This window comes from Cucurbita pepo, chromosome 7 (assembly GCF_057944985.1).
Source record: "Cucurbita pepo subsp. pepo isolate OVF chromosome 7, ASM5794498v1, whole genome shotgun sequence".
Classification (NCBI taxonomy): Eukaryota; Viridiplantae; Streptophyta; class Magnoliopsida; order Cucurbitales; family Cucurbitaceae; genus Cucurbita; species Cucurbita pepo.
The window spans coordinates 1,578,545-1,594,233 of NC_141804.1; the positions used below are offsets into that span (position 1 = coordinate 1,578,545).

The 15,689-nt window shown below is 35.4% G+C and overlaps 2 protein-coding genes across 5 annotated transcripts; one reads left to right on the forward strand and one right to left on the reverse strand.

The window, feature by feature from the left end:
• Positions 1-4,022: 4,022 nt before the first annotated feature.
• Positions 4,023-6,667, reverse strand: LOC111798111 (uncharacterized). 4 transcript variants are annotated; one of them, XM_087125167.1, is made up of 5 exons: positions 6,566-6,667; positions 6,410-6,486; positions 4,636-5,694; positions 4,392-4,435; positions 4,023-4,289 (listed from the first exon to the last, which is right to left on the reverse strand). In XM_087125167.1, exons 3-4 carry the CDS (start codon positions 5,481-5,483, stop codon positions 4,399-4,401), a joined length of 885 nt encoding a protein of 294 aa, XP_086981293.1. In that variant the 5' UTR covers positions 5,484-5,694; positions 6,410-6,486; positions 6,566-6,667; the 3' UTR covers positions 4,023-4,289; positions 4,392-4,398. The 4 variants fall into 4 exon arrangements, with proteins under 4 accessions (XP_086981293.1, XP_086981294.1, XP_086981295.1 ...); XM_087125168.1 differs by having other exon boundaries at positions 4,636-6,486; XM_087125169.1 differs by lacking the exon at positions 6,410-6,486 and having other exon boundaries at positions 6,487-6,641.
• Positions 6,668-9,717: 3,050 nt separating this feature from the next.
• LOC111799324 (COP9 signalosome complex subunit 5b) lies at positions 9,718-12,623 on the forward strand. The gene is made up of 6 exons (XM_023682842.2): positions 9,718-10,305; positions 10,691-10,972; positions 11,065-11,212; positions 11,312-11,394; positions 12,041-12,118; positions 12,218-12,623. The coding sequence occupies exons 1-6, from the start codon at positions 9,889-9,891 to the stop codon at positions 12,305-12,307; spliced, it is 1,098 nt and encodes a 365-aa protein (XP_023538610.2). The 5' UTR covers positions 9,718-9,888; the 3' UTR covers positions 12,308-12,623.
• Positions 12,624-15,689: the final 3,066 nt, after the last annotated feature.

Sequence of the window (15,689 nt, forward strand, 5' to 3'; positions counted from 1 at the left end):
TATTTTTCTTTGGTTCTTCAATCTTATAAAAAAAAATGGCCGTTTCCCTAGTTAGTTACGACATTTCTTAGTTATGCTTAAGCTTTCCTCTGTGGTTATCTTAAATATTTGTGTAGTTTCATCCCTATGATGTATGTTATAATAAGTTCATAATGTGTTTGTATTATATAAATCAATAAAACAGTGCTATGTTTTTTTTTTTTTTTTTTTAACAGTAAAAGGTGTTTTACTCTATAATCAAATCATTGAAAATACTTTTTCAATCAAAATGAGAGTACAGATAGAGACAAATCAATTATCCAATAAAAAAAAAAAAAGGAAATCGAGTGAAAAAGAGGTGGCAATGTATGTAGAACCGTTTATCAATCATATACAATAGGCCCTATGCAGTAGGATTTTGATTGGGAATGATACCTACGAAAGGCAAGTGTGGGTTTTCACGTGACAAACCAAGAATATGTGGCCATGTGTCCAATACGAGGTGAGGAAAACTGGAATTCTTGTTGGCCCTAGGCACGTGCAACATACTCCCCAATTCACACGGGAAAAAAAGCAGTGAGACCTATCCCATAGAAAGTTTCAATTTTTCTTTTTAGATTTTATCATTCTAGTTGAAATTTTTTGGAATGAGTGGATCAAAAGTTTAAATTAAGCTAAGAAGGTAATAAATCGATTCATGAAAGGTAAGTATTATTAGGATGTCCTCGATGTCCTCGACGGCGTACACCTCTAAATTTAATAGAATCATAAGTGATTAATCACTTCCAAACAAGATATCCTTCCATTAATCTAAAATATCTAATGTTATAGAGATCCCCTTCCAATAGAACTTGAATTTTTTGGAATTTAGGTTAGAGTTTGTGTTATGAGTAAATTTGGACACATCAAATCTGACGGATAGAAAACGGGCCTAGATTTTTGGTGCCCAAAATCCTACCTCAAGCTGAATTGAACACATGTGGCGAGCTAAGCCAGACATGTGATGTGCACCTCGCACGCCCATGGCACGATAAAGTGGAAAAATGTCCCGTTCAACCTTTGCCTAAATCGATTTGAAAGAGAGAGGAAAAGAAACTTAGGTAAACCCTATGGATTAGGAAAACACTATTGAAGGTAAATCAAACCAAAACTTCACTCTCAAACTCTCAATTTATGACGTTTTTACCTTTCATTGGAATGTAAGTGACTTGAACCACAACTTTCTTTATTTTGCAGGCTAACTTTTTCTTTTCTCAAAATATTGATTCACAGTTCAATCATGTATAGTGATATTCAGTTTTTCTCATTGGAATTTGTAAATCTAAAGGTTCTATCACAAACACAATCCATCCGGATCAGAGAAAGTATTTTATGTTATAGTATTCCAAGGTTCAACTGTACGGTTCTTTTTATCACCGTAACAGAGTAAGGCTATAGTATGTAAGTTCCATTTAAGACAAATTCTTGTCGTCGTAATGAAAGAATCGACTATCAGCTTCATCAGCTTCAGAATATCTAAATTGCATTAACGCTATGAATGAGTGATGCGCGCAAGGAAAGCACGACTACAATAACCGATTCATCTAGTTTACGAACAGAGCATAGGAAAAAAAAACAATCTAATTCGATCCTAATTCCCAAAATTTCTCAAAATCCTCCAACTAACAGTATATTCCACGCAATCAAACAGTCCAAGAACATCGAGGAGGAGAAAAATGAGAAGTGGAATCCAACATTCTGCTTCTACTATTTGATTTATCTCAAACTATGCAGATGAGGAAACTAATCGAACTAATCAACATTCATTCAAACTTCGCTAGTATTGATCATATTTACCTTCCTACTAATGCTCAGCAAACAAAAACAACAGATACAGCCATAACAGTACTGCAAGATAGATGTAGAACAGACTATTACCGGATCAAAAGCGCGCCAATCTAACTCCATTGCCGCAGAAGAGAGCGACTCCGCGAAAGTCGTTGATGCAGAAGTAGCGAAGAAATCGAGGATATATATATATATATATATATATACTGAAGAGGCAGTTTTGCGAATGGTAATTCATTTCCCGCCAATATTGCCTTTTCTTTTCCCTCCTGATTCCGTAGATTGTGAAACTTTTTTTAAAAAAATAAATAAATAATACATAATTTTGTTAATATAAATCAATATTATTTGTTTAAAAAATACTTTTTAATTTTAAAAAAATTCATTACTACTTTATTACCCAAAAAAAAAACCTTAAAATATTAAAAAATTACATTTGACAAATATAAATTTAGGACACGACTCTGATACCATGTCAATGATCAAGAAAATGTATGATGCTGTCCACTTTGAGTATAAGCTCTCGTTGTTTTGGTCTTCCCAAAATGTCTTATATCAATGGAAATAGTATTCTTTGATTATAAACCGATGATCATTCCCTAAATTTGCTGATGTGGGACTTTTCTCATTGATAGAGCTATCAGCTATTGCATAAGTTCCTTAATATGTCAATTTTTTCCTTGCTTGTCGGGTTTTATTCAAGGATGGGAGTTAAATGGAAGAAAATCTTACAGTGCTTGCTATAAAAGGACTTGTCTGTAACATTACGTAGTCGGCTCGAGTACATGTTCTTTCCAATTATATATATATATACACCATACCATTAACTTGCTTCTTCTTGAGCAAACTTGTTTAAGCAAGGTTCAAGACAAGATAGAAAACCCGATCTCAAGAACACAATCAAAGACGGGGCTCGGCTCGCGTGTTCCTTCTCGACAAAGGAACTCGACCACCGCTGCTTGCTTTGACCGAAGTCTTGCACAGCCACACATCCAACAATTTAATGGATTTTTGTTTTAGGAATAATTTTGAAACGTTTATGACAACTTTTAAAAAATATGCATTTTTTTCGACGAAAAAAGTAAAGGGTGTTTTATTTTTTTTATATAATTTAGTAATATATATATATATATATATATATATATATATATATATATATATATATATATATAATATAATTGGTAGCAGTTGAATAATCTTGCAGTTATGGGGTCAAGCTCATGGGTAATGCAGGCCAATACACAACCGAGGCAAATGATTGTGTCTGTTTGCTTCTGCACAACAGAACAATTGACACACTAATAAAGCATATACAGCGGACGGCAACAAAACAAAACAAATTAGTGTCTTTTTCATGTGATTTACTCAAGTGGTGCTATTTTAATTTAATTAAATTTTCATATTTAACTTTGAATAACTCTAATATTTACGTCCTAAGAACTCAATTTTGATATTGTCAATTTTGAGCATAAGTTTTCATAGCTTTGCTTTGGGCTTCTCCAAAATACCTCATGCCAATAGCAATAGAGAGAGTATTCCTCATTTATAAATTTATAATCATTCCTGAACAACAATCCTCCTCGAACAAAGTACACTATAAGTCTTCTCCTTAATCGAGGCTCGACTCCTTTTTTTAGAGCCTTCGATATTTGAGGATTCACATAGCTAAGTTTTAGAGCATGACTCGCATGACTCTGATACCATGTTAGAAATCACGACTCTCCACAGTGGTATGATATTGTCGACTTTGAGCATAAACTTTCATGGACCCATTATCATTGTCCACTTTGAGCATAAGCTCTCATGACTTTGCTTAGGGCTTATAAACCCATACTTATTTCCAATTTTTTCATTTGTTTGAATCGTTTGAACTATAGTTTAGAAAAGTGGGTCCGAACTTAGTTGGAAGCTACTTATTATGAATAGAAGTTGACTTGTGTCAAAAAAGGTAGCTCTATTAGTATATTTCTCATGATATTTTTAGCTTGATTCCCATCTAAGCATATCTTATGATAATGACATGAGGCCACTCCCACATAAAGTGAAAATAACTGCGAATTAGTTGGAAAATAAAGCCAAACAATTGCAGATTTGACAACAAATATTATGAAAAGCAAGCACAAAACATTCTAGACAAGTTGTACGATTAGAAGCATAGGTTCGGCATCAATCAAGCATGTCGAGAATACGTTGCAAGAATAAGGAAGAGTTCTAAATGAAGCATGGGAACCAAATTTAGATCAGCTGTACACTGTAATAAACCATCAGTTTGGTGCCTTTCAATCCAATCCCTTTTGACAATATTTGAGTGAGCAGAATACATCTTGGGAAAACCCCATAAAGACACCAAACAAAATTGAAAGAAAGAAACCACACAAGGTAAGAACTCAAATGTTTGATGAACATATCATCATCATAATTTAACATGAATCTGATGTCTAAATCGACCCTCTATTACCTTAACTCCGCCTCATTTTCCGACGCTGCGATAAGATCACAAGAAACACACCGAAAAAATGATTGTGAGATGGAAAGGAAAACAGAGACAGTACAAAGACAGTGCAGATTCATGTAAAAGTGTATACCTAATGGCTAGTTGTCGTAAAAGCGGGAGCGACGTCTTCGGGAACTAGGGATCAGGGAGGAACATGAATTGATTAAGTTAGAACAAGAGCTGAAATTCATCTAATTCATAAATTTTAAAACAGATCATCATTTTTGTTTCATTTTTAAGATAAATTTCAGCTAAAAAATTGTTAAGTTCCATGAAGCCTGTAACATATAGCTAGTTATAATGTAATATACTTGAAGTGAAAAGCATTTTCTCACCTCCTATGGTTGGAATTACCCCTTGAAGAGACATTTGTACTCACAATTTCGTCGTCAATATCTTCTACACCGTACTCTGAAAATTCTACCGAGGCCACAAAACTGTCATCGGAATTCGACAAGTCGTTAATCGAACGGCGACTTCCCCGTCTTGTATCGCCAACTCTTGATCTCCTTCGGTTTCGTGAATTCCTGAAATTATCGAATACTTGATACAAGATACAAGAGGTCCACCAATTACCATCATCCCCGGGGAAATCCTCGAACTCATCCCCACTTTCATCGTCCCCATATTCAATCACGTAGTCTCCAAACACCACCCCATGAGGAACTTCAGAGTGAATGGTACTTAAGACATCAATGATCTCAGAGGATTGTTGAAAATTTTCCCAATCTAGTTGTCGAGCAGGATCGATTTTTGAAGGACGGGCATGAGGATGTTCCACCTGAGCATGCTGTTGCAATTCTAAATATGTACCCATAAATCTACATTGTTCCTCCTCACAACAACGCTTTTTTTTATCCAAATGTATGCGGGCCTCATCAACCACCTTCCATCCATTCACATCCCCTCTACACAAAGGACAGCATAATTGGCAATTACCTTCTGGTGCCACCAGCTCGGCATTGATTCGAGGAACTACATCAGATGTTGATGGGGGAGTTGTATTGTGTGCATCTTTAAAACGACCGAGACAATTCGAGTGTAAATGGTCAGTGTCGCACACAAAGGGGCGACATCCTTTATCATACGACGAGCATTGAAGTAGTACAGCATTATGAGGAAAATCCAAGCATATCGAACAAATCACATCATCCCAGTTAGAACCAAACTGATTACTATCCATGAAAGAAATGGGAAGTTCAGCCCACTTTCATAGGAAAATTCGTCCAACAAGAACGAACTATGAACCACTCAATCAAATCGAAAATATTAATCACATAATCAGATTCAAATCATTGATCAACCAGGCCCAAAATGATACTGTGAGAAGTCAAAATAACACACCGAACGCCTTTAGAAGGCCAATTTTTGCAGCACCATAAATGGCCGCACATCTGGAAATAACAACAAAAAAGGAATTTGGCAACAATCAGCAAATAAGATTCCTGATAAAAACAAAACAGCAACCAATAGTTTCAATCCACGCTCTCCCGAAGAAGATACCGAAGAAACCAAGCTTTTCAAACTCAATACGCAACATAAACTCTTACAACAGCAACACAAATTTCTGCTTCGATTTATCAAGAACTCAAGAAACGAGATCTTTTCAAAATGAACACGCAACATAAACTCTTACAAACAGTAAAACAACTTTCTGCTTTGATTTCTCAAGAAACGTTCGGATTCCGAATCTCCGTTTTGTTCCATTCCTTCTAATTGATTTATGAATGTCATCAGTAGGCCACTGATATTATCATATACACGTCTTCTTAAGAGAATAACATGAAATGGCATTTACATTCTATCTAGACAGAGAAACAGAGAAAGAGAGTTAAAGAATCCGAAAGTCAAAACTCAAGAAAATCGTGGCCACCAACCAAGTTTGTAGTAGCCATCGCAACAATAAAAAATCATAGTCAAGGCTAAAAAAAAAAAAAATCTCTGTCCAGAAATGATTTGTTCAATGCTATTACCCAAAGAACACACGCAATTCACAATCAACAAGACAACAGCAACAAATTGGCTCTCAAATCCAACAATTCAAAGCAAAATGATGTTCAGACGAACAATACAAGAAATTAGGAGACGAAGTTAAAGAAACAAACATACCGAAATCAGCAAGCGCAAACACAAACACAAAGAATCAAAGAACAGCAAGAAGTTCAGATAAATCCAATCCAATTCACCTGAAAACAGAACAAAATTTCTGAGAAAAATGGAAAATCCAGATGGAGATGAGACCTACAACAGAAGAGAGGCGGAGACTTTTCACGCAAGAGAAGAGAGTATCTGCAACTTGAGCCTGGAAAAAGGGTGGGAGAGTCGTCTGAAGGGTGGGGAGGCATGTCCCTCTTTATAATTTTTTTTATTTTTTATTTTATTTATTTTATAAACAAATTTATTTATTTATTTATTTGAAAAAATAAATAACTTTGCCGTTCCGATGAAGAGTCCGTATTGCTTTCAGACAATCGCTATTGCGAGCCGACGTGGATGGCTGTCATTATTGTAAAGAGCTTTTTATTTTTTTATTTATTATTTATTATTTATTATTTATATTTCATAATTTCTCACAGACTAAAAATATTTATATATATAATACACAGAGAAGAAAACGACATCGTTTTAACACAATAGAGCTTTTTATTTATTATTTATATTTCATAATTTCTCCAAAACTAAAAATATTTTTATATATAATAAACAGAGAACAAAACGACATCGTTTCAGCACAATAGAACTTTTTATTTATTATTTATATTTCATAATTTCCCAAAGACTACAAATATTTATATATATATAAACAGAGAATAAAGGACGTCGTTATTACCTTTACTGTTTAATAAAATGGATTATTATTATTTTTTAAATAAAATAAAATGTAGAGTATAAATTATTTTTTTTTGTAGTAGACATCCACTATTTTAAAAATAATTTTTAGGCTGACTAATTATTTTTTATTTAAATTTTTTTAAAAAATGCAAAAGTATTTTCATTTGCACGTGGAACTCCATGCTCTATCTCTAATGGGATAAACATAAAGGTACAATTTTTTATAAAATATTAAAATTCTTTGCATGTGAAATGTCTTTTATGCCCCTACCGAATTTAGACATCCACGTAATTTGTAGTGTATTTTTAATAATTGAGAATTGGTAAATTCATTGAAGGATGTTTACACGTGCTCATGCACGTGCCTAGTGCAATAAATTAAGCCTCATTTTTATTCTTCAAAAATAAATTCCTTTCTTCAATTAATTTAAAAAATGATTTATTTGATATTTTTAAAGTCTAAAGACTTATAAATAAAAAAATTAAAAGTCTACATATTTAATAATGGCTACTTATTTGACAAATTTAGAAATTAATGCAAATTCAAGGACCAATATGCAATTATATAATAATTTAAGGTCTTTTCCATCAATCTCTTTATTTGTGAGACAATAAACACACAACGAAAAAGAAAAAGGAACGTACAAGACAAAGAAACATGTGGGACATATGCTAAACTTTCTTTTCAATGGGTCAAATAAATAAATAATAATAAATTTTGGGGAAAATGTATGAAAAAAAAAGTTATTGGGGTAGTTAAGAGAAAAAACAAATATAAAGAAAAATCATGTGAGAGATTGCTTGTCATATATATATATATATATATATATATATATATATATATATTTTGTTCCAAATTATTTTTTAAATACCATTAATAAATTTCATTAAATAATAAAAAGGTAAAATAAAAAAGGATGAATCATGTTGATTTATTTATTTATTTTTAATTTTCACCACCTGGGCTAGCATGCTTCACTACAAAGGCAAGAACTAGCTTTTACTATCGTTCAAATTCTAAATTTATTTAAAATAATGGTGACGTGGATTTAAATTTTGTTTTAATTTAATGTAACTCTCCAAACCCACCATTGTTTTTGGCCCGTGCCATCAATTTCACGATTTTACAACGTGTCTATTATGGAGAGGGTTTAGCCCTACTCCGATCAATGTCTCGCACCATTGAACGGTGGCAATATATAACGGGCTAAAACGGACATATTTGCTAGTGGTGAGTTTGGACTATTGCAAATAATATCAGAGCTAGACATCGGACAGTGTGCCAGCGAGAACGCGAGCCCAAAAAGAATTAGATCGTGAGATCCCACATCGGAAACTTGTGCCTAATAGACGCATTTATTTTTTAATTTATCCAATTAAATAGTTTATTAATGAATCTCGGCCCCACTCTATAATATTGTTAATTAAATTTTATTATTGTTTATTATGTTTTGGTGGGTCAAGATTTAAATATATTATGTTTTAGTCACTCAAACTCATTTTGCTCACTTGTTAAGTAGATGTATTTTGGTCATTTAGGTGATGAATTACTTTATAGTCTTGGTTTGTGTATGCAAATAATAATTATATATTTCATTATTTTTTTTAAACGTAATAATTATAAATTCTAGAACGTGTATGGACTATAATGGTAATGGTCCGTGTCCAAAATTCAAAGTTCGAATTTGAGACCATTGGCACCTGACTCGTGTCCAAGATTCAACATTTCATTGCATCCCCTACGACATGGTCGTGTTACTTACTTCTCGCCTTTTGTGGGTGAAGATTGGTAACGACCCATGTCCACTGTTCGAAATTTGGATTTGTCGGCTAATGATTATGACATTTTCTTGCATTCCCTACAACATGGTCGTGTTACCTACTTCTCGCTTTTTATGGGTGAAGATCGTAACGACCCATGTCCACGATTTGAAATTCGGATTCGGCAGTTGATGATCCCGACATTTCCATGCATCCCCTACAACATGGTCGCGTTACCTACTTCTCGATTCTTAACAATGAAGACTATTCCCACAGCCCAACACGAGTCATTCTAATATAGTTTGTTATCACTTATATGCATCCTAGAAAAATATCTTGAAGGTCACTCAACATAAAATTAGCAAAACATGTTTAACCACAGAGTTCATATAATTGAGCCACAGAAAAAGAAGGTGTCTGTTTGTCTTGTATAGGTAGTGATTTTCAATTTTTTTTTAAGTCTTTCTTAGTCATCTTATCCTCATGATTACTCTCGTTCGGATGTTGTCTCGGTTCATTCACGTACCCTTCATTGAATCGGATGTCATAATCCAACACCCATTTAGCTCCCACAAATTTTGTCGTACACAAAATTAGATATATATACATACATATATATGTATATATATGTACATATGTATATATATATATATATATATATATATATATATATATATATATATATATATATATATATACACGTGTGTGTATATATATATACACGTGTGTATATATGGGCTTGTAAGAGTCTGAATCTTGGTAGGCCCATTAACAAGCCCAATGAGACATGGGTTGAGCCCAAAAATTATGGGCCCAACGAGAAATTCAATTTCCTCTGCAACTGTCGCGTGGAGTAGTTCATTCGCTTCTCCTTCAACATCCCAATTTCTTTTACAGATTTCAGAATAGGATCGAAGAATCTGAATTCAGGAGAAAATTGGGAGCATTGTTGTTCTTCTTCCTGTTCTTCGTGATCGTCTTCCGTATCGAGACGAATGGAGTCGTTTCCGTCATCTTCTCAGCTAGCTCAGAAAACCTGGGAGCTTGAGAACAATATCATCTCCGTCGATACTCCTCCGACCACTTCCAAAGCTTCTGATTCTTCCTCCGATGCGATATTCTACTACGACGAGGCCGCACAGGCCAAGTTTCAGCAGGAAAAGCCGTGGAAAAATGATCCTCATTACTTCAAGCGTGTGAAGATCTCTGCCCTCGCGCTTCTTAAAATGGTGGTCCATGCACGCTCCGGTGGAACTATAGAGGTCATGGGACTGATGCAGGGGAAGACTGATGGAGACGCTATTATCGTCACGGATGCCTTCGCCTTGCCCGTCGAAGGTACTGAAACTAGGGTTAATGCTCAGGCTGATGCGTACGAGTATATGGTCGATTACTCTCAGACTAATAAACAGGTTTTCTAATATTCTCTTTCAATTCTTCATTTCTGATTGCCTTCATTTCCCGTTAATTGAGCATATATTTCTATGTTTTTGGTTTGACAAGTTTCATACATGTCTGTCATGTATGAAGTTTAGGTTTACTTGACATCATTGCATCCAAGGAGTATACTGTAGTTGAATGTATTGTTTGTTTATCCCTGCGTTTGCTTTTGACGTGTAGATGTCTGAGTTCGTTTCATAGATCCAGTGCTCACGGTTTTTGAATTTTTTCGAGTTTCTTCAGAATTGAAAATTTCCTGCATCTGTAGTAGTGGAGTGATGCTGTCTATCTGTGAAATCCTTACAAGCTTCCTAGTTTATACATTATGTTTCTCTGAAAGGCAATCTTATGATTTAGGCGGGGAGGTTGGAGAACGTAGTAGGATGGTACCATTCTCATCCAGGTTACGGATGCTGGCTTTCGGGTATTGATGTTTCCACACAAATGTTAAACCAGCAATTTCAGGAGCCTTTTTTGGCTGTTGTAATTGATCCCACGAGAACCGTTTCTGCTGGAAAGGTTGAGATTGGGGCTTTCAGGACCTATCCTGAAGGATATAAGCCACCAGATGAACCTGTTTCTGAGTATCAAACCATCCCACTTAATAAGATTGAAGACTTTGGTGTGCATTGTAAACAGGTTTCTTCACTCATTCTTTCATGTTTTCAGATTTCTTTAGTTTATTTGCTATTGGGTACACTTTTTTTCTTAACTTTTACTTGTTATTGCAGTATTATGCGCTTGATATCACTTATTTCAAATCTTCACTTGACTGCCACCTTTTGGATTTGCTTTGGAACAAGTACTGGGTTAATACCCTTTCGTCTTCTCCGCTCTTGGGTAATGGAGATTATGTTGCTGGGCAAATCTCAGATTTAGGTATCCTTATCTTCATTACAATACAGTCTATTTACTATTCTAGCTCAAATTTTCTGATGTGGTCCGATTCTTTTTAGCGGTTTGTTTTGTGTTTTGCAGCTGAAAAACTTGAGCAGTTGGAGAATCAGTTAGCTCACTCCCGCTTTGGGCCATTAATTGCTCCTTCTCAGAGGAAGAAGGAGGTACTGTATTGTGTCATTTCTCTTATGCTTTATTCATTTATGTATTTGCACGTACACATGCATGCTCTCTCTTAAACGTGCATCCATCTATTTCATAAGCTATAAAGGAAAGATCTGTTCGTGGTTGGACATATATCGCTTCTTTCATCAGTTTTATGCATCGTACTCTCTTCTTTCGGAAAGATTCTGTCCTTCCCTTTAATTATATGTGCTGGAATGTGTTTATGTTTTGACTTTAACTAGAACAAAGTGCTGTATTACTGGTTTGTGGTGATGTAAGCATGTCCATTTGTTAAAAAGAACAAAAAGATTGCAGTTCTTTAAATTTGTTGCTTTTGTATTCACCGTTCGCTTCAATTTTGCGTGATTATGCAAATTGTAGATTCATTAGATGGAGATTAGTGATTTTGGATCATGGATCTTAATTATTGATGTGGGTAGATCCCACATAAGGGATTATCTAAGTACGTATCCAAGTCATGATAGAGCTTTAATCGTTTCCTGATGAATATGTATAGTTTATATTATATGACGATACACAACGCACTCTCCAATTAAGCTTGTTGCTCTACACAATATTCGTCTTGAAGCCCAAATGATTTTCTTCTTTTTGTCGTTTTGAAGTAATATCATTCTCCGATTGCAGGAAGACTCGCAACTTGCTAAGATCACCCGTGACAGCGCAAAGATAACGGTGGAGCAGGTTCATGGTTTGATGTCACAGGTGACTCCTGTTCTTAATCGTCATGTTCATCTTGCAAAAGAACATCTCAAAGTTGCAAATTATATCCTAACCACAGTTTTGGTACTTTTTCCTGCATAGGTTATCAAGGACACCCTTTTCAACTCAGTACGACCATGTAATAAATCTCGGCCAGAGCTCTCCGATCCCGAACCAATGATGGAAAGCTGATGTACCCCCAGCTTCTGCAAGTCGAGAAACTGATGAAATCTTAAACACCCTGATGCTCAATGTTTCCCATACACCAGGCAATACTAGAGAAAGGTACCCATTCTTGTCTACATTGCTGGGTATATTTTTTTCTTGCTCCATATTCTGATTCAAAGAATGTTCTTCCCTTTTCATTTTAATTTCATCACAGTGCTAAGTAGTAGCCTCTTCACATTTTAGGTTCTTTTCCTACTTTTACTTGCTAATCTCACAAGCATACGATGTGGTTGTCTTTTGGTACTGTGAATTCTCAATTTCTACTCCTCATTTTTTCCCATATTACTATTTTTAGTCTTGCAGAGATTCAGAAAGTGACAATATGTTTGGTTATCATTTTGTTTTTTGGGAAATGTTTTCTATTGTTTATTTGAATTTATTTTTAAGAGTTTTTGTAACGGCCCAGATCCACCGCTAGCCGATATTGTCCTCTTTAGGCTTTCCCTCAAGACTTTAAAATGCGTGTCCTAGGGGAAGTTTTCCACACCTTTATAAATGGTGGTTTGTTCTCCTCCCCAACCAACGTGGGACATCACAGTCCACCCCCCTTCGGGGCCCAGCGTCCTCGCTGGCACTTTTTTCTTCCTTCAATCGATGTGGGACCACCCCCAAATCCACCCCATTTGGGGCCAATGTCCTTACTGGCACACCGCCTCGTGTCTACCCTCATTCGGGGAACAGCTTGAAGGCTGGGACATCGTCCGGTGTCTGGCTCTAATACCATTTGTAACGGCCTAGATCCACCGCTAGTAGATATTGTCCTCTTTGGGCTTTCCCTCAAGGCTTTAAAACGCTTCTGCTAGGGGAAGGTTTCCACACCCTTATAAATGGTGGTTTGTTCTCCTTCCCATCCAATGTGGGACATCGCCGTTTTCTTTCTTTATTTATTAAAAGTGAATGAGCCAATATGAAAAATTGTTCATATTATGAGTGGATGTGTCCATTTTTGAAAACTTCATGGTCTTTCCACTCCTCATCATGTCGTTTTGTAACTCCATGGAATAAATGTGTCCAGTTTGGAACTTTATGGTTTGCTACTTCTCACCGAGTCGTCTCGCACCTCCATTGATTAAAACATATGTCCCATCTTGAAACAGCATAGCCTGCCAATTTTCATCATGTTGTCTCATAACTCCATGAAATATGTGAGATTTCACATCGATTGGAGAGAGGAATGAGTGTCAGCATTTCTGGGCATTGTAGGAAGGTTGATTGTGAGATTTCACATCGATTAGAGAGGGGAACAAGTTCTAGTGAGGACGTTGGTCCTCGAAAGGGAGTTGATTGTGAGATTCCACATCGAATGGAGAGGAGAACCAGCGCCAGGGAAGATGCTTGGCCCCGAAGGGGGGTTGACTATGAGATCTCACATTGGATGGGAAGGGGAATGAAACATTCTTTATAAGGGTGTAGAAACCTTTCTATAGTACACGTTTTATAAAATTTGAGCGAAAACTCGAAAGAAAAAATTCAAAGAACACAACATCGGCTAAATGAGCATTTTTAAAATTTTGAAACTTTATGGTCTACTCCTTCACATCGTGTCATCTCACAACTCCATTGAATAAACACATGTCCATTTTGAAACTCCCATGGCCTGCCACTTCCCATCGTGTCGTAACTCACCGTGTCATCTCACAACTCTATGGAATCAACACATATCTATATAGAAACTTCACGAACCAAAAAAAAAAAAAAAAAAAAAAAAACTCCCTTCTGCCAATTGCATGGAATTTAATAATTTAGTTTATAAAGGTAGCGAATATTATTCAAAAGCCTTGTGAAAAGATAACTTTGTAAAAGTGGAAATCTGAGGCTATTTGAGTGGGCAAATTGGTAAAATTCAGAATCAGATGCGATTCTGAAATCAATTTTGAATCAATGCCGTTTTAAAACAGTCTTCAAAGCAGCAACCCACACGCTCACACAATGCGCCACGTAATTCCATTCCAAAGAATATTTTTATGTGATAATTATACACTCAAAATTACAACCCTTTTTTATTCTTTACTTCACCTTTAACTTTTTTTTTTTATTTTATTTTATTTTATTTTATTTTATTCTTTCAAAATTGTAATTTTACAATATCCTTCCTTGGCATTCTCCATTTTCAAATATTTTCTTGGTCGAACTCGAAAATAAAAAAAATAAAAAATAAATATTTAAATACATACGTTAATCCGACTACCATCTCCCATTTTTATAATATAAATCAATCTCATCCCACGTAGATATTGTCTTCTTTGAGTAGCCTCCTCCGTTCCTCAGGACCTTAGGCCCTGTCTCACCCTCCGTGGACGAACTATGCAGAGGGCCCTGTCTCACCCTTCGTGGATGAACCCTGCAGAGGGCCCTGATCTTAAGCCCTGTCTCACCCTCCGTGGACGAACCATGCAGAGGAATCCTTAGGTTTTCGGGGCATTGGATTCTCACCAGGACGAACCATGCAGAGGGCCCTGTCTCACACTGCAGAGGGCCCTGTCTCACCCTCTGTGGACGAACCATGCAGAGGAACCCTTAGGTTTTTGGGGTGAACGAACCCTGCAGAGGAACCCTTAGGTTTTCGGGGCATTGGATTCTCACCAATGTTTACGTTTCCCCTTTGGAGCTTCCTCTCAAGGTTTTAAAACGCATTTGTTAGGGAGAAGTTTTCACACTCTTATAAATAATATTTCATTCTCCTCTCTAACCGATGTAGGATCTCACGATTATTGGAGAGGGAAACAAAACATTTCTTATAAGGGTATAAAAACCAATCTTTAATCGGCTCGTTTTACAACCTCAAAGGGAAGCCCTAAAGAAAAAGCTTAAAGAGAACAATATCAGCTAGCGGTAGCCTTATGTGTTACAAGTATAGTCATCGATAGAGAGGTCCGAGGTTCCTCCCGTACCCATATATATTATTGAACTAAAAAAATCCAAAGTTTAAACTATTGGTTCTTTTTTCAATTTGATAAATAATTACCTAAAAATGGGCAACCAAATAGCCAAGACTCTTTCATAGTCATGATTTTCATGACTACTTTTATTTTTTATTTTTTTTATTTTTTATATTTTTTATTAAATTAAATAAATATAAATTTAATAAAAATAAAAATAAAAATAAAAATAAAAATAAAATAAATAAAGAAAAAAAAAAAGTGGTCACGAGGAATCACGTATAGAAATGGGCTGTTGGCTTTCACTTAATAATATTATTTACTTTTTAAATACTTTTTAAAATTTATTCACATGCCTCTCTTCTTTCTTTCTCTCATGATTTATCTGAATTAAAACCCTTTTCATTTTTTCTCCCCAAAAAAAAAAAAAAAAAAAATTAAATAGATATTCGAACTCGTGAACCTTC